Source organism: Suillus paluster (genome assembly GCF_016628075.1).
Source record: "Suillus paluster strain FC165 chromosome Unknown EDB91scaffold_9, whole genome shotgun sequence".
NCBI lineage: Eukaryota > Fungi > Basidiomycota > Agaricomycetes > Boletales > Suillaceae > Suillus > Suillus paluster.
In genome coordinates, this window is record NW_024537569.1 from 367,241 (window position 1) to 394,138 (window position 26,898).

The window sequence follows — 26,898 nt, forward strand, 5'->3', positions numbered from 1 at the left end:
TGTCATCCCTCTCTTTGCCTACTCCTACTCATTTCATGTCACCATCACACGTACATATACGCATGGCATTTGATCATGATACCTCGTGCCCTTTTCGTCGGTTGTTCTTGGTTTGATTTCTTCGGTTCATGACGTCCGACGTGTGTTTACTTTTACGACTTTTGACACCTACATTCCTTTTTTTCACTCTTATCTATATAGCCTAATGATTGATATGATCACTCAAGCAGTAGTGAGGCACTAGTCTCATGCATAGATTCTGCGTTGGATGTTGTGATTCATGAAATGAGTACGCAGTACATTGTTATCATAGACAGACATGTCCGAGGCAACGGCCGAGCCTTCCGATCAAAAGTGGGAGTGCATCTGAGAGAGCCTCTCTTTACGTTGACAATTTGAAGCTTTCGCCAACCTTAAGCAAGCGCTCTCATTGGTGGAGAGGACGAGAAATCCCAGTTCGACCGAGACCATACCAAACAGGGATCGTTCAACGATCGTTTTTCGACGGGCCCAAACTCTGATGTGGCCTGATGTCGATGTCAAGGTCTATTGGAAGGAGGAAACGGTGATTACAATATTGATATGCTTCGCTGTCAACTTGTCCTGCTATACGCGGGGATAACAAAAGCGTGAACAACTCCGCCGAATGGCCCTCGCCTATCAAGGATTTTCGGCTCAGAGGGAGTTGAGAAGGAGGACCTAAACGAATTTTACGGTCTATTCTTGGAGATCTAAGGCATGTTCATTGCATTCCTTGTGCTATCTGACAGCGCCTGGTGCTGGTGGTAGATGCGGGTGTAAGGAGCACGTCAATGTCTGTTTGATACCGCAAAACACCACCAGCCGACGCCAGCGGCGAATTCTGTCGCCATCTGGCAAAAAGTGTGCATAATTGAATCAGGGGACGAAATCAAAGGAATACATCGCGGGAACGCCATCACCAGATCTCGTACCTCGTACCTCCAGGCCATTCAAACGTTTCACGAGGAAAAGAACGTGCGTGCATGTCACGGTGGTGTCATACCACCACGGTCGTCCCTGGAGATATATCATGATGCTGGCAAAAGAACGGACGCCAGCGAGAAAGTATAGCTTCTGGTGGGAAGATGGTCTAGCTCTGTCTCTTGCAGTGTGCGCATCCATCTGAAAACTATGGGTTCGAATTCATATGCCGATATCGATGCGGATAGTAGCGTCTCGCGATTGTCATGAGCGATTGATACCGTTTTCGTGGGACTTCAAGTTGGTGCTGACAACTTCAAAGCAAAGCCTCGTACCTGCTAGACCAGCCCATATGATTATTCGGTCGAACGGACACCTGGGCCCTGGATAGCATCATTGGAATTTGGAACTGGGCCGGACCATCAGTGGTCACACAATTTGGAAGGGGCCTTTCGCCACTACCTAGCTACTAGTAGTAGGTGCTGGAACGGAAGGTGAAAGCATTATACTGCGCGAGGCTCTGCGAGTCCCCCCATCATCATGTTGTTGTAGTGGTCATCAGGCTATTATTTGACACCGCAGACTGCTCAATGCTCTCGTCGCTCAAAGTCCTGGGCAAACAGGATCCTGCGACACGACCACCACCACGGAATCATACCACGGAGGTACTCGTGCCGTTCAAAGCGTCTCGTGGGATGATACCAAACAGCGATCGACTTCTCATAACTCTTTGCAGTATATTGGTAGTATCCGAGAATTCCGAATAAACCCGATCACTTCACGGTCCTTTGCTGGCTCTTGACAATTCTTCGTCAGACTTGGATCAAGACAAGCAGCGTTCTGGTGCGGTACCACGGATATTGGGGTCTTTAGAGGTCTCAAGGATCGATGATGGTGCTAGTCAGCTAACGCAATGTGAACGAGAGGGTGGTAGCAGCACGGAGTGTGTGCGATTCTGTCGATAGTGAGACGGTGAAAACAACTCGGCACTTACCTTGAATTTTATCTGGGCGATCGCACATGTGGACTAGTGATGAGCCGTACAACCAACAACAGCTGCTCCCCATAGAGCAGGCTTCGCGAATCAGACAGTTTGGTTATGCAAGCTAACACCACGGATTTCCAACGCATTCTGGCATGCGAAAAAATGGATTGCAAACTTAATGTAAACGACTACTCAAAATCAAGCACTTCGATTTTCTGTACAGTTCCAGAAATCTCCGGCGTCCTCAGGAATTCAAAGGATAGCAATGTCACCCTGTTGGCTTCCAAGGTCATCTCGTGCGAAAGGAACTTTTCTTCGGTGGTGCTCTCGAGATACGGGAGAGCGGATCCCAATGGCTCCAAGAAAAGACTCGAACTCGCTGTCTCGCCTTCGATAAGTCGTTGATTCCATTTAGGCCCCTTTCCAGCCTTGAAGTCCGCCACTCGATGAGGGTTGAAGTCGCGGATGCATAGTGGTCGCCGTTGCGCCTTCCCTTTAGGGGACACAAAGTCGCCAGCCAACCCGACAGTCCGGAAGCCAAAGATGTTGTGTTTGCAACTATCGTACGAGCTCTCCTCGAAGGTTTGGGTGTACTTGGGACCCCAGGTAGACCATGGCAGACTAGGGGAGTCTTGACTGACTTTGGAATTTCCATAGAGGCTCATATAGGTAGACTCGAGCTCCAAGAGAGTATCACGTTTGACATAGAATGTGACCTGGGAGGGCTTGGTAGTGAATGCCGAATCCGTGCTCATAATCTTCATGCTGATAGTGACAAGCTGATTGTGCGTGGTTGCATAAAATGGAATGTCATTGTTGAAGGCGACATATTCCAGTTCAGAGGAATCCCGTAAGGCAGGGAGCGAGAATTTGGCAGTAAGCTGGATGGCATTGGCGGATTCGACAAGGGAGTACATCATTATTTCCCTCGGGGTGATGACCAGAAGTTTGTCGTTCGTTAGGAAACCGAAATTATGCACGTTGCAAGCCACATCAAAAACTTCGAGGCACTACAGGTCCAGGTGGTTAATGAGTCACAACAGAAGAAGTCAGGAGACCTTCACTAACCTGAAAGGCGTCCTTGGACTTCCAATTCCATATTTGCAAAAAGTCGACCACCCCACCGCCCGCTTTGTGAGCACGTTTGGAGAGTAAGCCGTAGTAATCTCCGAAAAGTACTTGTTTCGGATTGAAGGGGTCGGAGAGCGCCATGTCAACCTGATTGTCGAGTGCTTTGGCAACAGCGACAGCAGCTTCAGGATGGGCCTTATCCTCTGAAAGCGATCTGAAAGCGACGTCGTATGGATGACTCTCCCTAGTACCATCAGTACTCTGTCTGCAGATACCAAGAAACCATGACCACTCACCCTGAGGTCGCTCTGGAAAGGATAACCACGAGATCCTGCGCAGGTGAACAACGGTAACCCATGAGCACTGTGCTGTCGATTTTGCAGCTCCGTTGTTCCCACTTCGCAGCGTGGGTATGCTTATCTGACAGTGCGGGCTGGACGAATGTTATTTGCTCGTGAGATTCAGATGGGAGTCCAAGGATGCCGCCCGACCATCCGATCAGCTCGGGAGGGTAGGGCACGGGGATGTGATTCATTTTAGAGTATTCGGCTTTCTGCCATGCGGTTTCACTTTGTTGAAGTAATTTGCGACGTGTTCCGATCGTACTGTCTGAGTCGAGCAAAGGGTCCGGAAGTGTATTGAAGTATTTGAGGTCAATCAAATACAGCAACTCCGAGGAAGAGTCGATCACTTGTCGGATATCATTGCATACCTGGAGAGGTTTGAGTTAGTGATTTGGGTGAAACAAATCTTGTCTTACTTTGCGTGCTCGAACTAGTTCGTACGCATCTAGATAGCTGAAGATGTCCAACAGGATTTCGACGGGAAAGTTTAACAGCCCTAGTGTGAATTGATCGATGTGGCTCATGGTCGACGATTTGGTACTGCCAGTGGAGTTGAGACTTGTGCAAGATTTTTGGGAGATATCGAAGACGATGTGCAGTTAATAAATTGGATGAGCAGTGAGACTTGAGCAATTTTCGAATTTACGACTTATATGTTGTGCCAAGAGAAACGCGGATAACCGGGCGGGACGGCATAGCCGGCCGTTCCGGCTGCCGAGTATAGGAAATCTTGCCGGAGGACCCTAACGCCACAGGGGCTCATGACAATTTTAAACGGCGAACTCCGCCGGATTGCGTAATAATGACGTAATATTGAACACTTGGGTCACTGGTGTTTCGCATGCGTCAGAATTAGTGAGATGCATGGGATGTGAAGCATGTGAAGACGCACGACGACATAGATAATCTCTTGGGAACCTTTTCTTCATGTGAGCGGGTAAAGGAGAGGAGAATACAGCGCTAGGGTATCGCACGTTGTACCATATAACAGTGACCCTCCTCAAGGACGTTGATTCGCAGGTCAGAAATGATGTGACAAAGGTAAAATGTAGTAGTGCCATTAAGAAAAATATTAGTCTGCACTACATATACCGAGCGAGGTTGGGGTTATGAATTTGGCTCTAGGTCCTTATGAAAGGCGTTCAGCGCCGACGGGTCTGATATGGCTGTACAAGTTTTAGTGACCCATTTGAACCTCCACTACCCGATGCAACATCATTTTCGTATGGTGCTACTTCTGAACTCTTACGTCGCTCTACCACCTCCAATATATACAATACATCACCCGTTGATATGACAGAAACGAACATAACCCGCCTGGTGTTCAACCTCTCTCAGATGGGCGGTGCCGCACTGAAACTCGACCAGTTCATGTGCACCCAAGGTGTGCATCCATTCATCTCTGTCGTTCCTCGACCATACCATTCAAGCATGTATTTTGTAGTGCCATCCTTGCCGTGTAGCTGATTGTCCGACCGTTTAACTCCCTTTCATCATATCCGGCTACTCACCTTGATACTGAGGCGATTAAAATCGAGCTTGCTGACGAATGCGTTCAAGGTCCCGTGGGTATGGTCAGGTAGCACAGAGCGTGTGCTTCTGATGGAGCATGTAGAAGGGGTTGGCATCGGAGACGCTGTTATTGGAGCTCTGCCGCAGGAGGAGCGGGATGAGGTGCGCAAATTTCCTTCTCCTATCGTTGACCTTGGACATTCATGTGCTGAATTTCGTGGTAGATTGCATCTCGAATTATCGAGCTTTGCTTGCGGGAGCTCTTCCAGTGCAGGCTCGTGCAGACTGACCCAAGAGCACAATAGGTACGTCTCATGTTGGCCCATCGTAGTTTTCCCTTTCTTCCTCGCACCTATCCCTTCTTCCTCGTACTCAAGCTGTGTCCTCTATGGACGATCTTACTAAGTCGCATCGCAGCTATCCCTAGTGGACTTTGAGTGCACAAAGTAATTCATGGACAGTTGACTGTGCCTCCTCCAAGCCGCTGCATCCGAGGACAGTCATGTATGCGTCGAATGGAGTAACCTCAGTTATAGGAAAATGAAGTACGTTCACCCCGGTCATCACCGTCCCGCGCATATATTCACGCAACACGTTTACAGGTCATCCTTAATGCGCACGTCGACTCGATGGTCCTCCTGGTTACCCCCTTCAAACCCACGACCACACAACCTTTCTCATTTGGACCTGGGACGCCATGGGTGGATATCACGGCTTGAATGCGTGATACCATACCCGTCATGGTTGACGCCCCCGCCAAGGGAAACGTACAGTCTGAATCGGTGAGCGATGTGATAGATTTCCCTTGATCCGGAGGAGGAATGAGGGCTGGAGTTTTGTCACCAATTTTTTCCTTATTTCTTCGTGCCTTCTTTGCTCATGGTTTGTTTTGCAGGAAAGACTTCAACATCGCGTGCTCGTCTGCAAAATCACTGAAATGAACGCTTATGACTTCAGTAGCGCACTCATGCGATTGGTGGAGATGCTGAACATATAACCAAAAATGTGTGCTTACGAACGCAAACTTGAACCAAACCAAAAAGAACATACACACGAGCGTTTTGTGAGTGCTTTCGAACAAAGTTGCATTTGCTGATGCAGGCTTCTAGGCCTTCGTTATCGGAATTTTTTTATTCGGTTTCGGTATTTCCATGGATCTCAATATTTAGATACATTTCTCTGCTCATAATTACATTGTATCAGTCGAACCGGTCAAAACAAGTTCTCAACAGAAGCCTGTACGTAGCCGAGCACCCAGCGTCGTCTAAGTACCTCTTCACCAATGAGAGCGCACGCTTATGGCTGAAGAAAGTTTCAAATGTGAACGTAAACTAGGCCGTCTCTCAGATGGCCTATTATCCCTTCCGGTGCAATCGACATCCCACAGAAGTCGGCGGTCACGCTTTTTCGCAGGGTTTTGTGTGACTGCCTGTGACCGATTGTAACAAAATTGTCACGTTTTCCCGCCAAAATGTGTGACCTGCCGACTTCTGTGGTGTGTCGATTGCACCGGAAGGGATAGTACTTGACTCATAACGCCGGAAGTTCCGAACCTCTCGTAAAACTCCCTTTACTCTCCTTTACTAAGTACTATACGAGTTTATCACGTACAATTCTCCCCGCGAGTCCCCGGCCCCGGGGCTTTCCAACCACGCTTCACACTGTCTCCCTCAGGCTCTTGCGCCCTTGTATTTCAAACTGCGAACGATGCTTGCCCTGTTCCCGCCCCAACGAACAACATAGGTCCCTGCCTGATGCCCTTTCCACATGGCGACAGTCACTGTGGTGGCCCCAGTCTCTCCTATATATACATACGAGGAATCAAATCATTGCTGAGATGAGTTCTCCCATAGTGGGACCCGAAATTATAGTATTGAATTCATACCCGATGACGGTACGCTCCTTGGCAATTCGCTTTCGTGGGAGCTGACTAGGCTAGGGCCTCAGTGATTGTCCCATGAGGACTTTAATAAGACGGGGAACGTGAAGTTCGACCTTACACAGTGAGCGGTGTTCTTTTCTAGCTTGAGTCGGTGAGCAGTTCATTCAGAACTGGTGCAAGATCATGATGTTTAGCATCTACTCACAGCGAACTTTGCGTGCAAGTGGTCGTGCCAACTTGAACTAGTAGTCCTCCGCGGGCCAGTGCTTCCGTACTACTACTTAACCCCGATCCTGCCCTTCTTCGGACGAGATCCGGGTTAGGCTACCGACCATTCATCCGGGTAGCATACCGTCACTAGTAATCCGAGCAGAAGCCTGGACAACCTACATAAATTGTCGAGCGGGTCCAGATGAACTTGTGTGACCCATTCTACCTGTCGAGATGACACTCTCTGCTAGCATATCCATCGCGCTTCTTGCAAGTATTGGGGGGCTTGCGACTTCTTCAGATCTGCTCGGGAATGTACTTCGTGACACTACTGCTTGCGCGGAGATTGCAGCCTGCATATCTTCGAAATCCGCAGTTTCTTACAGTGGTATGTACTAGTACTAAGACCAAGTGTCAATGAGGCTAAACGCCGACAGGATCGTCGGCCTATATGAAGGATAATTATCATTGGGCATCTTCGAGTAGTCAAGTCTCTGCTTGCTCCTTCGAACCTGGCACCACTGAGGACCTCGCGAAAGCGGTTCGTGTCGCTGAAATAATGACCTCGTCAAATTAATCTCATCCCACAGGTCCAAATATTGGGAGACACCAGAACGCCGTTTGCAGTGAGCAAAGACTTCTCCAGCTTGTGCTTTTATCTCACACATCTATCAAATAGATTAAAAGCGGTGGTCACGCGACCAACCCAGGCTTTTCGTCGACCCAAGGCGTTCAGATTGCAATGTCTTTATTCTCAGACATCACGTTTGACTCGGATTCCCAGACAGCAACCGTTGGTACTGGTGCGATATGGGATGACGTATACTCAACGCTGGGAGAATACGGCGTGAATGCTATAGGGGGGAAAGAGTCTGGCATCGGAGTTGGCGGCTTCGTACTTGGTGGAGGTATGAACGTCACCGGATGATTCAAACGTGATATAACATTCTGTGTTTTGATCAGGATATTCGTATCTGACAAACCAGTATGGGCTGGCAATTGACAACGTATTAGCGTACGAACTCGTTTTGCCTAATGGCACGGTAACTACAGTCACCGGCTCCAGCTACCCGGATCTATTCTTCGGCTTGCGGGTACGTTTTTGGTCATCTAGATTGTCAATGTCTCAAATTCTCATGCCACTACGAAGGGAGGTTTCAATAACTTTGTGCGTGGTCATCTGAAGAAGCACCATATGAAACCATGGACTAACACTCTCGTAGGGAATTGTCACCTATGTCACTCTCAAAACGTATTCTCAATCCCTAGTTTGGGTGAGACGTCAGACGACAGCGTATCGTACAGCACTGACCACTAAATAGGGTGGAAATATCGCGTACAATCAAGATCAACTCAAGGCAGTAAACGCTGCCATCGCTAAATTCGCTGCAGACGTTACAGATCCCATGGCGTCGCTATATTCCACATATAACTATGTCTCTGGAATGGTGAGCATATTCCAAAGGCAATCTACGTGGGGTCGCGGGTTAACGCGCTGCTGCGTAGCCCGTCATAACGTGCACGTTGTTCTATGATGCACCCACTTGCCCAAATGGTATCTTCGATGACTTCTTGGCGATTCCGCACGAGGAGCAAGACGTTTCTACCCGATCCTTCACAACCATGGTCAAAGATTTGCCGTCAAGTACACCTGGCCTTAGGTAAATTTTTGGTTTTATGCCCGGCGTATACTCACTGCGAAACAGAGCTGTGTTCAATGTCATAGCGATCGAGGAGTGGACGGTGTCTTTGTTGAACCACATTGCCAATGAGACCCTCGTGAGCATCGTCTGTTTTGTTTTAGGTCGTCTACTGACATGAGCGGTTAGTTCTACGGCGACAAGCTGGGAAATAGCGTAACTGAGATAACTTACAACGTGAGGCCCTACCTGCCTTCGATCTACGACCACACCGATACACCATCTGCGTATCCGGATTCACGTGAACAAGGCTACTCATTCCTGGAGCTATTCTATGCATGGACGGATTCAAGTAACGACGACCTCATATATGACGCCGTTACTGTCAGTTCCAATTACATAGAGCAGCTAGCGATCGCTGCAGGGCAGGACGTCGGAAATGTGGTTGTGTATCCCAACGATGCATCTCCTTCCACAACCGTAGAGGATATCTACGGAAATAATCTGGCGCGTCTGCGGGATATAAAGAAGGCTGTTGATCCAGACAATGTGATGGGGCTTGCTGGAGGGTGGAAATTTTAGATGGGAATATTTTTTCTTCTTTGAGTGGCTCTACTATTGGTTACCACTTGCTCGTGCACACCACATTTCGTGCATCCTCCCAAAACCACACATTTTCTACTACAAATCTTCAAAACTACTACATCTATTTTAAATAATAATACACAAGAACGTCTTACGAGTTTGGACGGATGCATTTGGACAAGAAACAAGAGAGATAAATGTTTGGTTGTGACAAAGGCTTTTGTCACTTGCCATCCGCAACCGCTGGGGGTAATGTGGAACAGAGTGTTTATATAAATGCAATCATGGACATGTCACGTTAGTACACACTCATCCAAGGCTTTCCCGCTTCCGCCCCAGTGCTCTTGAGAATGTCGAAAGGAAAATAGACGCTGGATACGCTGATACTGCGGTTCGCAGTCCATAACCTGGCTGCTGAGTTTGGCAAAAATCGAGTGGCGGTACTAAGTGCATGGAGGATCGGGCGGCGTCTGAGATTTGAATGGCAAATGAGCTCAACAATAGATAAGACATGCTTCATTGGCGGAACCACTCTTAAATAAAAGGGGTTGATATTTGCAGAGTTACAGCAAGTCCTGCTTGCGTGCGAGTCCAAGGCTCGAAATGTCAAAGCCGTTGCTGGTTGGCGCTTATGAATTCAGGGAGTATGGGGCTCATACAGCTCAAATATAGACATGTCCCACTGGTTTAACCGCTTCCTACAAGGGTTGGGAGGGCACCTGCACCATTCATGGTCGTAGGTCGTAGAATTTCCAGAGCGATGCGAGGGGTAGCTGTAATAGAACGTGACGCAGCCGACATCAATACCTGCACCACCAGCAGAGAGGTACGGAAAATGTTCGTACTGGCCATAGTCAATGTGGTAACGGCGTAATCTTGTTCTCTGAGATTGAACTGAGGGAGAGTGCCGCCGCCAGATGAGTCAAAGTTACTGCCTGACTTAGGCGAGGAGTGCAATTGTGGCAGTACCTCAGATGATAGCGGCTGGTGGTACGTGAGGTTGGTGTTGGAGGGTGGAGAGTATGTGATACCAAGACTATTTGGTTTGTTGAATTGACATTCCATGTGACAGAAAAAAACATGGTGAAAGGTGAATCACGTAATCGTAGTCGTCATTTGAGTATGACATCATGACGGCGTTCCGGTCGTGGCAGGACTAGATGAAGCAGTGCTCGGTTCCTATACTGTTGTTTGTGGAGGTGTTGGTGTATGACAAAAAAGTGACGACTGATGAATTGTTAGTAGTCGACTGAACAGAGGGAGGAAGAAACACTGGTCAAGATGTACTCGGAGGTGCAGTGGTTGAGAGAGGGGCCGCGCGCTTCCAGTCGAGGCAAGACTTGATGTAGTGTGTAGTAGTGGTTCGTGCTGTCCCCACATACCCACCCGCCACATACCACCTTTCAAGTCCACTGGCGTTTCTCCATTCAAAAGTGAGCTCATGAATATGGTAGCTAGGGGACTCACCAACTATAGCACTGGTATGAGTTGCATCGCCAATCGTACATGCAGTGCTAACTGATCCGGCCGCCGAAGGGTGTCAAGCCTGTGCGTAGATAACACTGCCTGGTACATATATTCATTCGCTTGAGTAGGATAGCGTCGAAGTCCAACTCCTCGGCATCGCGGACAAGATACTGTGGTGCCTTCATCGTCACTGGTATCGAGACAAGGGGTTAGGCAGTAGAGGGCGCTTGCATTGCGGATGTTTGGGTCGAATTACGACGAGGACTCGAAGGTAGGGAGATTAGGATCTGTAATAGATGGAATGCAACCCAGGAACTCCGAGTCGCCCGGGGAAGGGTTTATTCAGATTGGCATGGATCGTACCTGCTTTCATCGTGATGTGAAGTCCCAAATTAGCCCAGCTACACCATAATGAAAGCAACTGGACCGGTTAAAAGACGGTACAGGTATACATTAACAAGTCAAATTGCTGAGTGCAGCCATTGACAGGTACATGGGGCTCTGTACAGGGAATTTGTCAGTGAGAATTGGAATTCTCAAGGTGTAGATGGTATGTACATTGCAATCATTGCGATGCCACTTGCATTACATTAGTCTTGTAACTATCATTAATTAATGTATTAAAATAACATGGTAGCCTCCATCGATCTTGAATAACTATTAGCTGATATAAAATATTTAAATCGTGCGTATGAGTAAGGTCACCACACGGTCATTTTAGTTAATGACCGCATCGGTATACGAAGTGGTCGCGAAGCCGACTCGGTGGTCGGTGGTGTCGAATACGGAGTAGAAGCGTTGACTGGAGCAGATGGTCAGCATTATACTAAATGAGGTGACTTAAAACACCCACAGGAATGAGTAACCGTTGATGAAGTCGAGCCCACTACCAGAGTTGCTACCGATATCAGTAACGATAAGGTAGATGCTGCTGCTGTTACCGCCAATCTCAGCGTTGAAGGAACGGGGCCAGATTTGGGCGTCGGGGGTGAGGTCGTAGGGACTCCCGCCAATGTTGAAGGTCAGGGTTTGCAGCTTAGCATACTGATCAGAGGTGATCGTCAAGAGACCGGTGGTCTGATCCATCGTAGCACCAGTGGCAGACTTGTACTGGTTGAATGCGTCTAATATTTTCAAGTCAGTTGGGATCACCCGTTTATGAGTGACTTTTCATACCAGTGGCGATGAGAATGAGGGTTGTGCCAGTGTCAACAATACCAGCGGTCTCGGACAAAATGGTGGAGCTACCGTAGGCAATAGATTGGTCGATGCCCCAGTAACTGCTAGCGGGTGACGTAGTTGTGAGAGGGACATAATTCACTGGGCTCGTCGTCTTTGAGCTGTCGTATCCACCAAAGGTGAGCTCGCCAGCGTTGTTAGCAGAGATGGGAGGGAAGAAGATCCCGAGTGCCTCAGTGCCAATGATACCCTTGCTGAAGAGGTTGTCGGTGACAGTGGGAACTAAACCACCATTCGAAACGGTGCCCTGCGTGAGGTCAGTCGGTCCGATACCGAGAATTCCATCAATATTATTGAAGCCAGATGAACTCTTCGCGACCCCAATAGATTGTCCGGTAATGACTAAGTCAGAGCTTAACGTCACTGTGTCCAAGTATTCCTCTCCGGAGAACTCGCCGGAACCATAAGTGACGGACTATAAAATTTGTCATGGGCGACTTGTTTATAAGCAGAGGATGCGAAAAGACATACGACTGTGTCCCCGGTATCTACACTAGTATTAGTGGGTTTGTATGGGTTTGCCGCACCTATCCAAGTGTTGGAGCTGCCCGTATCAACAAGAAGCGAGTCTGAGAATTCTTCTAGTCAGAAATTATCTGGGTCACCCGACAGCGAGTCTTACATTGAGTAGCGGGGCTGCCGACACCAACTTGGGCAACGTACTCCACGACATTATTAGTTATGCTGACAGAGGAACTGCCAGCACGTTTGCTCTTGGAGCCAGCGTGCACCATTGCCTGGGCACGAGCCCTGTCGGCATCAGCGACACTGAGAGTAGCATCCCTTGCGTTCAACCTAGCGGCAAACCTAAGGGTTGCCATGCTAGCATCACGGCGCAAGGGGGATGCGTTCACAGCGGACAGGGCAATGAGGAGAATAGACAGGAGAGACTTTAAATGGGTCATTTCGGTAAGCTGAAGGAGTTTGGAGGACCGATTGAAGAATGTGATCGACTGGAAGTGAGGCTCCAATCCCCCAACGCAAAGACTTTATATATTTGTTGGGGGCATACAACTTGATCATGCGATACCCGCAGTCTTGAATATTGTAGGGCGCAGAAGTAAATTTGCTGTATGTCCCATTCATCTCCGAAATATACATTGCTGTACCTCTTTGTCGCCGGGAGATCAAAATCAAACAGCCCAGAGCCTAATGTCAACAATCGATCAACAGCCGCCCAGAGTATTTACCGGGCTGTGAACATCACGATATTTCAGTTCGCCATCATGATAAAGTAAGTTGAACACCACGTTTTGGCAAGAATCGGTGCAAAGAACATCATTCGAAGGTGATAACTGTTTCGCCTCATCGGATGGATATTGTAGACAATTCATGGCAATGTACGAAATTGAATACGTTGGGCATTGCGTTCCCCGGTGACTACCAGAACGAATATTGCAAACTCATGGCAGTCCCAAGTATTGCGCCTCCGAGAGGCTCATGTCTAGCAGTAGCACCCCGAAAGCTTGATAGTGTTCATACAGCCACGTCGCCTATGTGATTGGCTACTCACGCACTGCTCAGAAGCACTGAGTGCTGATTCCGAATTGATGAACAAGGCTAGACAACGCACAGTCTGCCATTACGGCTATGTGTTGTTGAGTTGTCGTAGGAAACCCTGATCATTGTCAGGCTTAGCGTGATGTTGAAGCGTTGTGTGTGGTGAACTGATCATCAGGGTGAAACGACTGCCCTAGTGTTGGGGAAAAAGCAATGCACGAATTACATTGCCGTAGTGAGTGTTGCCGCAGTTCCAGTTTATGTCCGGCTTTAGCCGTGGCTGGAGCTGTAGTTAGCCAAGCCGTGTATCTAGTTACAGTCGTTTGCATAAGAGCCAGTTCGGCAACAGGATGTTGGCCGACATTTGGCAAATGTCAGGTGAGAGGTTTTCGGCTCGAAGCGTCCCAGACGTCGGACTTCAAACTTTATTTCTCCTACTTGTACCATGAATTCTCCCTACTTTACTAAAGGTTATTGATAGTACGCTCAGGTTCCGGAGATCCACGGATGGGTCCTGGTCGCCTTTTAGATTTTTTAGATTAGTGTGCTCGAAATAATGCTTCCTAAAATGTGTAGATCTACGAGTGGGGCTGTAACATCGACTGCAGGGTCTTATTTCGAAGCGAGTACAAGGTGGTCAGGTGATGCGAGGTTGCTGTAGAACCTCAGTATGCTCTGAAGTTCTTTCTCACTCAGCCAACTCCCCATTTCTGATGCACCTTAGAGCCAGTTCGTCAATGAGATGTTGACGAACATCTGGCAAAATAACATCACGTGCAAAGGTTGTCGGCTTGGGCTGTCCCGAGGGTCGGAACTTGAAATCTGAACCTTGCTTCATGTTTCACCTATACATTTTATCATCATGAATTCGTATCCCTTGGACGATCAACGTCGTAAACAGATCTGCACTTGGGCGGCCACTATTACCACCATCTGTGCCCATTATACAACTGTTCTCATGGCCCAACCAGTTCAGGCTGCCAACAAGGCACAATGGAATGACCTCGAGATTAACGCACTACTTGACTACCTGATCATAAATCATGCAGAGGGTGGTGATGGAGGAAATTTTCCACAGGAAACTTTCAACAAAGGGGCAGCTTTCCTGAACGCTAATGAAAAACTTGAATCAGTGGGGCTGCTGAAGACTGGGAAGAAGGTGAGGACTAAGTGGACAACGGTAATATGTTATTTTGATCTTAATCTATTACAAACTGATGGTTGTTTTTAGCTCAAAAAAACATTCTCTAGCATTGAGACGTACCACAACCAATCAGGTTGTCACTGGGACAACACCATGGGAGCATCGATCAAAGGTACAGATGCAGGAGTTGTGTGGAAGGCCTACGTTGATCAGCAGGTAAGCTATCATGATTGTACGTGTCTCATATACAGGGACTGATTACAATAGTGTCATCCTTCGGTGCGTCCCTTCCGGAACAAGGGCTGGGTGTTCTACGACAAGATGCTGGAGATCTTAGGGACGAACAGTGGCGCTTGTGGAAGGCATGCCTTCTACCCTACCTCTGCAGGTCCACCCCCCACCTCATCAGCCAATGCACTCGAAGCCGAAGAAACAGGGCATATTATTCCAACAGCTGCCAGCATGGGTCCCATTGGGGACGCTGTCAGCGCCGCCCCACATGCAAGTGATGACATCATATTCCCACCTAGCACCATCGTCCATGAACCTCCTCTTTCCACTGTTACTACAACCTCTCAGTCCTCCGGCAACAAGCACTTGTGCACCGACACTTTTCTATTCGACTCTACTGACTCAACATCTTATGCCTCCACGGCTGCTCCAACTAGTTACTCTGACAGTCCCCAGCTATCATCCCTCCCGCTTTCCTTGACCCCGGTGTCATCTGCACAACCAGCCATAAAGAAGGCCTGTGCGTCCAGACACAGTGGTCAGGAACTCATGAGCAGTGCTGCCAGGGCAGCCAAGATCACCCCTGCAGCCACTGTCATGGGTATGCAGGGTGCAATCAACCGCCTGACTGATGTTCTTGAGAAGTCATTGACTACCCCATCCACATCTTCTGCACCATCACTCAACACCAGCACAAACACCATGACCTGTGCCTTGGAGATTATGCATATCCAAGATGGACATCTGTCGGTCATGGAGAGAGTGATGTTGATGCAGATCTTCGGCCGTCAGGGAAATGAGAATACCCTTGCTGCTTACATTTCGCTTGATGGGGACTTTGAGACATGTTCTCAATATATCACCTTGCTCATGGCGAAGCTGTAGATATCATGTACCGCTCGTGTTGTGTTTAACATGTCTCATACTTGTAACACCATGTAGTTCCTATATCATGTACCGCTCTCATATCATGTCGCTCGTACGCACGTATCATGTGCTCGTATCATGCGCTCGTATCATGCGCTTGTATCATGTGCTTGTATCATGCGCTCGTATCATGTTGCTCGTATCAATGCAATCAATTTCGTGCAAGTGCCAGTTACATGTACTCAATGTCGTCTATTCTAGAACCGACCCAATCCATCCTCCTCATCCTCCGATAAAGCCTGGTCTGATAGATCATTGTCCGAACCACCTTCAAGAACACTTCTTTCTTGCAAAACTCGCTGATAATATAACCACATCTGCTCCACAATGTGATCACGAGATGCATGAACATCTGCATCAGCAGGTTCATGGTCATCTGCTACCGCTGGTTGCTCCCAGTCTCCAGTGTGCACATCACCAAGGTCATTGTCTGCATCAACAGGGATGGGGCCTTCTGTAGGGTCATGGAAACAGATAAAGTTATGTAGGCTGCACAAAGCGGCAGGGATCTGTGCCTGAACCTCCATAGCATATGACAGCGATAGAAGGAGAATGCAGAAGCACCGTTTCAAGACACCAAAGATGTGTTCGATGACGTTGCATGCTGATGCATGACGCAAGTTGAATAGTTCTTTTTTGTTAGCTGGTCTATAGGCAAAAATTAGTACACTCCAGCGGCTGAAAAAAGAAATCTCACCTTATGCTCGCGCAGCCCCATTCCGCGAGGTGGTAGTGGACACCACAATATGGTACAAGTAACTCAGGCCGTAGAGGAAAGCCAGCATCTGCGAGAAAGTACTTTCCTGGAGGTATGTGAAGGTCATGAGCATGGGCATCCTCATAGATGCAGGCATCTGTGGCCGACCCTTCCCAGCCAGTAAGCGCGTATGTAAAGTTCATCCTGAAGTCACAAGCAAAGAGACAATTTTGAGATACAGATCCCTTGCGATTATGATAAGGCCCGTGTTCAAACGCACGAGGTGACACGTGAATATGGCTTCCGTCGATGGCCCCAATGGTATCCTTGAAAAATGGCCAGAACTTGGGGTTCTTGCGAATTTTGCATGAAATAGATGCATCCGGCAAGCGAACATATTTTGAATAGAAGGGGGGGGGACAAAAAGATAAAGAGCATCCTGCGAAAATAACTATGTACAATGAGATATAGCGTGCAATTAAAAATATCACCCTCACCGAGATATAGTCTCATTCGAACATTGAAATCTTTTACCAGTGTGTCTGATAGGTAAGCCCATGACTACTGCATAGAGGAAAATTGCTAGTTATTCCTCTAGTGAGATGAACTTGGAGTCTGTGTGCCCAAGGGTACAAATCTCTGAGATGAGTTCTGCGAACACATGCGCATGTACACCAAGCTCGCATCATATACGCTCGGGGTGACCAGTTAATAGTTCTATGACCCATGCTTCTCCTGAGAGAGCAGATGTGTGATATGGTTCTGGATCTTTTGGATAGATTGAGTGTAAGATACTAGTTGTAGTGCTAATCAAGATGCTGATCAAAAGGATCGTGTATCATATGAGACATTGCTGGACTTTGGGACGATGGGGCATGAATAGCGGGACATCCAATCGAAGGTCGATGGGAGCAGGGACTGCTGGTAGAGCATCCATTGTCAGGAATATACAGTACATAATTATACTAGTACTGCGACGGCTAGATAGTATGTTCAAGTTCCGACCCTTGGGATGGCCCAAGCCGACAACCTTCGCACGTGATGTTATTTTGCCAGATGTTCGTCAACATCTCATTGACGAACTGGCTCTTATTGATTGTCATCGTCGCCAAAGAATTTGTACTAGTGTTGTTGCCCTCACCGCCATCTGTGCAAACTTTGCAACTGTACTCATGGCTCAACTTGAACCCGAGAAAACACAACCGGCCAACAGCACAAAGGCACATTGGCAAGAATCGGAGGTGGATGTCCTACTTCAGCACTTGATCGAGAACCAGGCAGCAGGCGGTGATGGTGGAAATTTCCCGATGACTACCTTCAACAGCGCAGCGGCTGCTATCAACACTAATGAGGTGATTCAGACTATAGGCCCACAAAAGATGGTTAAGATGGCAAAGACAAAGTGGACCTTGGTGTGTATATGATCTTATCTTGATTGATCATGGGTTGACCAGATCTTAGCTCAAAAGAACCTTCAATCAAATCAAGATCTACCACAATGTGTCTGGTTTCCACTGGGACAATGTACGAGGAGCTGGAATCGAGGGTGTTGCTGCTGCCAGTGTCTGGGATGCGTATGTTGCACCAAAGGTATGTCACTATGGCACAGCGTGTTGGGACATGGACTGACATCAAAGTAGTTGCGAGCTACACTACACCTTCTTTGCAACAAAGGATGGCCTCGGTATGATGACATGCAGACCATCCTGGGCAAGAACAATGGTGCTCGTGGACGCCACTCTTTCCACCCTGCCACAGCAGCCCCCGCCTCCATCAATATAGATGATGTGCTCGAGGGTGCTGATGGGAGCCTTGACCTTCTCGATATGGACATAGACCCTAGCGCCACTGGCCCTAGCGATGTGCCAGACATGAGACCTGACTTGACAATGCCCCCTAGCGCCCTGTTCCATGGGATCTCTGCTACTACTGCTGGCTCCCAGTCCAGTAAACGCTTGTGCACCAATACCCTGCTTGACACCCTGGAGACGTCATCCTACAATTCCAATGCCACCCCCAAGTCCAGCTACACTGATAGTCACCACTCATCAACTCTCCCCCTTTCGCCAACATTGATGCACTCATCCCAGTCACCAGCCTTCAAGAAGGCTCAAGTGTCGGCGTATGACAGTGCACAGATGGGGATGAGCAGCGCTGCCAAAATAGCTGCCAAGATTACTCCAGCGGCCACCATCATGAACATGCAAGGTACTATCAATTGCCTCACCAACGTTATCGACAAAAATATCGACAAAAATGTGGTCGCTGAGCCGGTGCCAGTTGTTCAAGTGGTTACCATGATTTCTCGTGGCCTGGCAATTATGTGCACTGGAGATGGAGACCTGTCAGTCGCTCAGAGAGCCAAGCTCTTGCGGATCTTTTCTCATTCAGGAGGCGAGAACAATCTCGCTGCTTATGTTGAGCTGGAGGATGACTTTGAGATGCACTGTGAATTTATCTTGGGACTCCTTGGGTCTGTGTAGAGCTATCACCGCCTGTCACATTTATCGTACCAACATGTAGTATCCCACATCCTGTATTGCGCGTGTTTCATATCATGATATATTGTACAAGTTCAACTACGTGCTACTAGTGAGAATTAGCCCAGTCCACCCTCATCCTCCAAGATACCTTGGTCTGATAGATCGTCGTCATCGTCATCTTCGAGAGCATGTCTTTCCTGCAAAATGTGTTGATAGTCCACCCACATTGCTTCAGCAATTGTTACAGGGACCCTCAGACCCCTATCATCTCCACCAAATGTCGCCATCACAACCGCATTACAACACATGACAGATGACATCACCAGCATGTGACTAAACTGCAGAGCACAGCATGACAGCTGTTGGAGCAGGACAGCTCTGGAACCGACCTAGACTGGGATCAATAGAAGCCGCACACTTCTCCCTTATCGCCTCTACCAATACACCAGTAACGACTATCGTTTATCCTATCGCTTATCATGACAGATAGCGTTATCTGACTTGGACACCTACCGCTGTGCCGGTACTATACCCTTGACCCTTACCATTGGACCGGTACTCTTATCTCTGAGTCCTTATGACTCACATAGATGCTTACCTAGTTGGGACACTTTCTGGCTACCCAAGCCTACCCTGAACTCATAGGACGATACCTATATATACCACTGTAGTTAGACCATGTATTTCTCTAACTTGATCTTCACTTGTGATATATGGCTCTAGCTTCTTCTTTGAACCTTTAGTCAGTCATTCTGGATGGACAGCCTCCATTCAGTCTTCCATCGTCTCGGTGCTCCATGAAGCGGACATGGGATTGACCCTATCAAGTGCACTGTTGGAAAGCCAGGTTTTCCTGTAACAGCAATGCCATTGCGCATCAAATGTAGATTGTCGTGCACAGCCACGTGGTCTTCTGCTGGTGCACCCTCTGAGTTTGCAGCAGGTGCATCATCAGGCAAATAGTCTGCGTCTGGCAGTCTACCTTCTGCAGGATCGTGAAAGCGGATGAAATTGTGAATGCTGCACAATGCAGCTGGAATCTGAGCTTGTATACCCATAGCATATGATGGGGATAGAAGGAGGATGCGGAAATGTCATTTCAAGACACTGAATATTCACTCGATGACATTTCGAGCTGATGTGTGACGGAGGTTAAATAATTCTTGTTTGGTAGTTGGCCTGCGGGAAATCAGTGCACAGCAGGAAGAATAATGGCCAGTACACTCACCGAACACTTGCGCGGCCCCATTCCGTGAGGTGGTAGTGCACATTACGGTAAGGAATGAGTAGTTCAGGCCGCAGAGGGAAACCTGCATCTGCAAGGAAGTATTTCCCTATGGGAATGTGAAGGTCATGACCCTCTGCAGCCTCGTAGACATGTGCGTCTGTGGCTGAGCCCTCCCAGCCAGTGAGGGCATATGTGAAGTTGAGCTCGAAGTTGCAGGCGAAGAGACAATTCTGGGAAACAAAACCCTTTCGATTTCGATACAGGCCTCATTCAAATGCACAAGGTGATGCATGGATGTGGCTCCCATCAATGGCCCCAATGGCATCCTTGAAGAACAGCCAAAACTTGGGGTTACAGCAAATTTTGTTGGGGATGGAGGCATCCAGCAACTGAACATACTTCATATAGAAGGGGGAGGACGAGAAGATGGTGAGCATTTTGCGAAAATAACTACATAGAACATACAATCAGTCTACCAACAGTTATTAGCACATACTACTTACTGAGAAATTGTATCATTCAAACATTGAAATCTTTCGCTGATGTGCTTGATAGACAAGCCTGTGACAGCAGTGTACAGGAAAATCACAAGTTGTTCTTCTAGCGAAACAAACTTGGAGTTGGTGTGTCTGAGGGCACAAATTTCAGAGATAAGTGCTGCAAAAATGTGTGCATGCACACCAAGTTCACTCTGTATTCGATCTGGGTGACCAGACAATAACTCCATGACCCATGCTTCGCCTGAGAGAGCAGAGGTATGACATGGCTCTGGATCCTTCAAATACATGGATTGTAGGACACTGCTCGTAGCGCTGATTAAGATACTGATTAGAAGGATAGAGTACTGGATGAGGCGGTGGCGAGCTTCTGCATCAGTAAATGTACAGGCACCTGGCCACACCTGGTCAATGCCTGAACATCCTGACAGTGACCTGGATGTCCTGGCGATCTGGTAGGTGTTTGCTTCTCACGCATGACAAATTCAAGTTAGAGCAAGAAAATTGCCACATGCTCAGACATGTATGCTCAGAACACAATTTCATGTGCATGATGATCTGCATACTTATTTACATAGTAAGAATTAAACACATCAAGAGAATAAGAAAAATGAAAACCATCAGGGAGGGGACCGCTGCCAAAGACGGGGATGAGATGAGCACTTCGAAGGATTGTGTCAACATGCTCAATGGACTGAACACGAGTCCCATGCTGCCCAGAAACCTCGGGCTTCACCTTCCACATGCCCATCATTGAATCTGGGCCTCTCCCCATCTGTGAAAACCTGTCAATCAATGCACAAGGGTATGTCACACCCTTGAAAGCAAATGAAAAAAATAGCTTGACCCGCCCAATGATCATGCCCCTCATTCCAGCCTTTTCCTGGTCTTCAACCACAAAGACACAATCATGACGTGGATGCTTCCGACGCCACAATGGAGTGCAACGAATCAACTCACAATGCATGCCATGGGTCCTGGAGATATCGCTAGGTGCCGAGAAAGTAGCCACAGCAGAATGGAACACAGCAATTGGACTGTCGATCTGTGGTAAGTGATTCCAGTCAATCTGAGCTGCGCCAGGGTTCAATTGGCTGTAAAGGAACTCGCGAGCAAGTAAGGGAAGGTTGGGCTGCTGGAGATGCACTGCGAGTGTCTCGAGTGTCCGAGGATAGCCACGTTCTGCATGTTTGTAGATGTGATTAGAATTGATGTATTCACATATACTGCAAAAAGACGTACGAGGTGTGCGTGCCAAAACAACCGATCCTTGGACTCTTTCGATGTCTGGTGCATCATTATCAATACCCTCATCCACAAAGTCAAGGCCACGCCTGGGTGGGGGCGCATGTGAGGCTGGCAGAAGTCCTTGTGCCACAAAGTCAACATGTGCGGCTGTGAGCTTGTCCAGCCACTGGTTTGTGAGCAGCATCTGGCCAAGTGCATCATACTGATTCGATCGACACCATGGCTTCTTGACTGCTGTGATGTGGCAAGACTCGGTGATTGATGAGCATAGGCCATTTGGAGCGCCAAATTCTTGAATCAGACGGATATAGTGTACCATTGAATGCTGACGTGGCAGCGCAAAACCCTTTGGCCGGACCCCAGAGTCACGAAAAATCTCGTGGGCCTCATGAAAATTGTGTAGTGCCTGTTTGATTTCCGCCAAGGAGTCTTCTCCAAGTTCGGACTGTCGTACAAGGTAGCAAAAATTGAGGAATGCGCTGAGGCACTCAACAAGCTGGGGAGGAACATATTCTACAATTGCAGGGATGTATACCTGTCAGTGTACAAGTGTGAATAAATTAGATTTCGGACAGAATATGATGAGCATTACCTTCATTAATGCCTTTGAGTTGTCCCCAGTCCATTGTTTAAAGCGGCGACCCTCAGGAAACCTTTGCAGGCCAGGGAAAGCTGGTGTAGCAGCAATTCTGCAAGTCCATGTCAAGCGGATCAGTACCACTCTGGCAGCTGCAAGAAGTATGATGCACCGGTGATCTATATCATCGATGATCTCATTGGCACATGCCTCACCATGGACTTCCTTCAGATACTCACCAGTCCAAGTCACCAGATGATCCTTGAAGCATCCCTTGATAACTTGATGAAGGAGGTCTGGTGACAGCATTTCATGGATGTCCGCACGTGGAAAATTGTTTGTAAAGGGCTAAAGGGACCATTTCATCAAACACACATGCAAATTCCAGAGTTCTACAACACTTACTACAATATCATCATCTATCCCATACTGATCCCACAACACATCCGAATTGAAAGTTTCAACCAGCACATCAGTATATTCTTGAGACCGATGCTCAGCAGTGCTCCCATCAAGATCCTCAGGCAGTGCAGTGCACCTGTAACCAAGCGTAAGTCAAACAAAGCTATCAAAGCTAGTCCGCAGTCCACTTACTTCACACACCAATTTTGCACAATACCCACAAGCATCACTTGTTCAGGATAGTCCGCAATAAAAGCCGCCAAGTCATAGATGACTCGACGAAAATGTCCATCGGGGCATTGTCAGACAATTGGCTTCGTCATTGGACCTTCAAGTGACTTGAGGATGGCCACCAGGGATGAATGATAAAGCTGGCGCTTGAAGGTTCGAAATTGAGCGTCATTATCATATTTGCGATCAGCTGAAAAATAGTGTCAAAAGGGCACACAATAGAACTATTTCATGTACCCTTTGGAATGGCAAGAAACCCAATTGGAGTGACCGCATTACGGTGAGCTCGCCTGATGCAATTATGTGGATTTCCGATTGACAAATACAACGGATGATACTTGACATGACCAGTGGCAACAGATACTGTTGTTTTGTCACTTCCAAGGATGACTCCAACGTACATGGATCCATCTGTTGATGGGTCATTCTCATATATTGTATCCTGCAAGCGCCAACGTCGGTTAGATATTTATGAAGAATATAAGCCAGGATACTCATGGACTTGTGCCACGTGTAGTTGCCAGACATGAAGTCCTTCCAATGACGCTTCCCCGACTGGTCATAATGAACATATGGGGCATAATCAAACTGCCCAGCAAAGTCAGGGTTCGCCAGCATGGCCTGTATGACAGCGTCAGGATCTCGATACCATACTTGATATTCAGTCTGTTGCCACTGGGGCACGTCCGACTCATCAAGGTCATGTTGTGGTGTTACAGAGAAACATTCCCAAGGCACATCACCCGCACGGATCACATCGATTGTGGCATATACATCACAGTGAGATTTAAATGGGCTGTCCTCTTCATACTTGGCTGCTTTGAATGCCCACAACTCCATCAGAAAATCAATGTTGGGGGCAGACATCTCCTCTTTTCAGAACAAGAAGTCCGCGAGTAAGTATTCGGCTTGATCCCCAAAGGGTGCCCAGCTGTCTTGAGGACCTACATAGCGCGCAGGCTTGGGGGCATTTGGAGGAAGAGGGTTGCCTTCAAGGTCGCAAGGGTCACCTAGAGAGTGTTCAACTTTACATCTGTTCGAAGTTGAAGACATGATTGTATTTGACTTACCACAGAGATGTGGGTGAGGTATGTACTGTGATTGATGTCGATTGGAGTGACCTTCAGGCTGAGGGCTGTGATCATTGAAATAGTCATCATTGATGAGGTCACGGTCAAAATTGAAATTGAAATCTTGGGGGTCCGAGTCAGAATGAGGGTTTGAGTCAGCAGAAGTTGGATTCGGGATGGTGTCAACAGAACCATGATAGGTGCAAATGTGTTTCATCCGGCCACGTTGAGATTTGAAGGTTTCAGGACATCCAGTGAATGAACAAGCGAGTCGGCTCAGCATAATGCTATTGGGAGGGGCCTGAGTGATAAGTCCGGTGCAAGATATTGGTAAGACAGTTTGTTTGCAGGAAACAAACCTTGGAAAAATTTTGACAGCACATCGGAGTCCAACAAGTATCCCTTCAACTTTATCATGACTCGGCCAAGTTGCTCAAATGCAAATACTCATCCTGCCAAAGTTCTACTCAAGGGTAAAACCAAGCACCGAACACCAGCTGAAAAGCAAGCCCAAGATGCTGCAGCAGCAGCAAAAAACTGGGAAGAAGTAGCTAAAGTAGAGAAGGAACATCAAGAAGGCATCAAATGCATTGCTGCGATGGAAGACTCACTAAAAAGAGACGATCACAATTATGGCAAAGCTACCCCCCCTATCGCCCACAGGCAGACAGATCCACTTACAAGGCCAAGGGTTACTATTCTGTTGCAACAGGTCAAGTTGCTGTCCATCGGAGTCAGTCAAACATGAGCTTACCTGATCCCAAACAGCTGCCAGCGACGATGAGGATCCAGAGTCAGATGAAGCTTTTCAGCCATCTGATGACTCAGAGTCCCGAAGCTCCGAGGGAGGCACTGGCGATAATAGCGAAGATGATGAGCCTGAGGAGCATGACAGTAGTAGCGTCAAAGAAGAAGTCTGCAAGCCTCGGAAGGGTAAGAAAAGCACTGCATCAAAAGAGAAAGTGAGTCGATGTGATTCTATGCTATAGATGTGCAACAACTCTTACCTATCCAGAAACGGGTCTTACGAGAAGAAATCATGAAGGCAAGGAAGACCACAGCAACAGCGGGAATAACAGTCAGGAAGCGCAAGGGGACCGAATCACAAGAAACTGACACAGCGGAACGGTCAGTGTTGAATATGGACCCAAATTTCTGATCGACTTACCGAGCAACAAAGTAGCAGTGGTTCATTGCAGACTAAACGTGTGAAGGGTGCACATTCGAGTAACTTGCAAGCTGACTGGAAGAAAATTGTTGGGTTGACAACAAAATCGGTGAGGTACAGTTTGACTAGAGTTTCAGATGAAGAACTCATACCTGCAGCCTCGGATACACTTTCCCGTTCAATGTCTTGTGCATCATCTCGCAGCAGCATGACCACACCAACAACTGAAGGAGATGAAGATGGAGAGTTTGCCCACGATGAGACACCAGAGTCACTGGCTGTGACTTGCAAGAAGAAGGGCAGCAGCCCCAAACTGCCAAAGGAAATCGGTGCCACGGGAACCAAGTCAGCGCGAGTCACTGCTAATGTACCCAACCGCTACTTACACAAGTGTTTACTGACACATCTGTTGCATTCAGATGGGCTTGACATTGATGCGAAAGGGAGCTGACGATGCTGTTGTGGAAGAAATCAAGCGCTCAGATAAATCAAAGCCACTCAAGAAGTTAAAGCTTGAAGACCTACCTTTTGTGGATAAGAAGGACAATGAGATATGGGCACAATTGATCTGTGCACTGATCGATTGGGCTGGGACAACCACTGATCCCTTTGGTACAAACGAACACCCAGAGGTCTCTAGCAAGCTGCAGAAATTGTGGGATCTTCTCTTCTCACACAATAAGGTTGATGTCACGAAGTGTCCTGCTATCAAGAAAGTGGTATGTATAGTCAGTTTAGGTGCCTCGGACGCTGATGTAACTTCCACTTTGAGGCAACAGACCGGCTGAATGAGGGGCAGAGTATGTTTGGGAAAAATGCCATCAAGATTCTTGAACGTGAACTCAAAAAAGCAGAATATCGACTTGACACCAATGCTCGTATCAAATTTGTCCAAGATCGCCTGCCTCAAAAAATAGATGGTCAAAAACGCGTACCATTCATTTATGCAGATCAGGAGGTATGTCCGAGTCAGCATCACTCAGAATCATTATTGGTCATTGTCCTCACAGTGTCACAGAGTCTGAAGCAATTGTGGTTGGCTCCCATGCTCCTGGAGTTACTTGCGGCACATGTGAGGCATTGTGGAACATCATTTCAAGCCTTTGGGAAACCTGCAGGTGCATTGGGGGTTTGTGCGGCTGTGGTGAGTCCCAAATCATTGGTTAAAGTCCTACTAACCTCCATTTTGCAGGTGCACCACGCACTGTTTTTGTACAAAGATGGTGATTCTGCAAAAGAAGCTGCAAAGGAGGTGAAGCGCACTGGTCTCCCTTCCCAGCCCACGAAAAATGTTTCCTTCAATGCAGCATGGGGCAGTGTCGCTATGCAGTACTCCCTCCAGACGGCTCAACTTTCTGATAAAAAGTGGGATCAGATTGTGGATGGCATGTGGGAGCTGGTAGGTGAAGACTCTCTTGCCCATCGTGCCCATGTTACCTCGGATGACGACTCCATGGATGTCCGTGATGCTATTCCCCTCTCGGATGACGATGAAGAGAATCCTTAGGCTGGTGAGTCTTACCGAGTCACAATTGTACTGGTCTGATTATTTCCCAAGTGCCTTGTGTCATTGACCGAACAGTGCTGAGTATTAAAACAGCGCCAAGTATTACCACTG

The 26,898-nt window shown here is 47.8% G+C and overlaps 5 protein-coding genes across 5 annotated transcripts; 2 read left to right on the top strand and 3 right to left on the bottom strand.

The window, feature by feature from the left end:
- Nucleotides 1-2,063: 2,063 nt before the first annotated feature.
- EDB91DRAFT_1344906 (uncharacterized protein) lies at nt 2,064-3,959 on the bottom strand. Its single transcript, XM_041325824.1, has 4 exons — nt 3,759-3,959; nt 3,295-3,710; nt 2,996-3,242; nt 2,064-2,937 (listed from the first exon to the last, which is right to left on the bottom strand). Exons 1-4 carry the CDS (start codon nt 3,864-3,866, stop codon nt 2,116-2,118), a joined length of 1,593 nt encoding a protein of 530 aa, XP_041180681.1. The 5' UTR covers nt 3,867-3,959; the 3' UTR covers nt 2,064-2,115.
- Nucleotides 3,960-7,180: 3,221 nt separating this feature from the next.
- EDB91DRAFT_1079339 (FAD dependent oxidoreductase) lies at nt 7,181-9,168 on the top strand (the record flags this gene model as incomplete). The annotated part of the gene is made up of 11 exons (XM_041315118.1): nt 7,181-7,334; nt 7,384-7,487; nt 7,537-7,572; nt 7,626-7,854; nt 7,910-8,040; nt 8,061-8,114; nt 8,170-8,220; nt 8,269-8,394; nt 8,453-8,607; nt 8,653-8,725; nt 8,776-9,168. The coding sequence occupies 11 exons, from the start codon at nt 7,181-7,183 to the stop codon at nt 9,166-9,168; spliced, it is 1,506 nt and encodes a 501-aa protein (XP_041180682.1).
- A 2,187-nt stretch (nt 9,169-11,355) lies between these two features.
- On the bottom strand, nt 11,356-12,782 carry EDB91DRAFT_1245069 (acid protease; the record flags this gene model as incomplete). The annotated part of the gene is made up of 5 exons (XM_041322492.1): nt 11,356-11,440; nt 11,492-11,762; nt 11,815-12,292; nt 12,349-12,446; nt 12,500-12,782. The coding sequence occupies 5 exons, from the start codon at nt 12,780-12,782 to the stop codon at nt 11,356-11,358; spliced, it is 1,215 nt and encodes a 404-aa protein (XP_041180683.1).
- An 8,331-nt stretch (nt 12,783-21,113) lies between these two features.
- On the bottom strand, nt 21,114-24,395 carry EDB91DRAFT_1235703 (uncharacterized protein; the record flags this gene model as incomplete). The annotated part of the gene is made up of 11 exons (XM_041321352.1): nt 21,114-21,766; nt 21,827-22,367; nt 22,425-22,521; nt 22,582-22,757; nt 22,815-22,947; nt 23,004-23,085; nt 23,140-23,232; nt 23,280-23,453; nt 23,537-23,912; nt 23,991-24,075; nt 24,109-24,395. The coding sequence occupies 11 exons, from the start codon at nt 24,393-24,395 to the stop codon at nt 21,114-21,116; spliced, it is 2,697 nt and encodes an 898-aa protein (XP_041180684.1).
- A 132-nt stretch (nt 24,396-24,527) lies between these two features.
- On the top strand, nt 24,528-26,787 carry EDB91DRAFT_1245074 (uncharacterized protein; the record flags this gene model as incomplete). The annotated part of the gene is made up of 8 exons (XM_041322493.1): nt 24,528-24,829; nt 24,888-25,074; nt 25,128-25,240; nt 25,296-25,647; nt 25,700-25,999; nt 26,053-26,238; nt 26,299-26,424; nt 26,473-26,787. The coding sequence occupies 8 exons, from the start codon at nt 24,528-24,530 to the stop codon at nt 26,785-26,787; spliced, it is 1,881 nt and encodes a 626-aa protein (XP_041180685.1).
- Nucleotides 26,788-26,898: the final 111 nt, after the last annotated feature.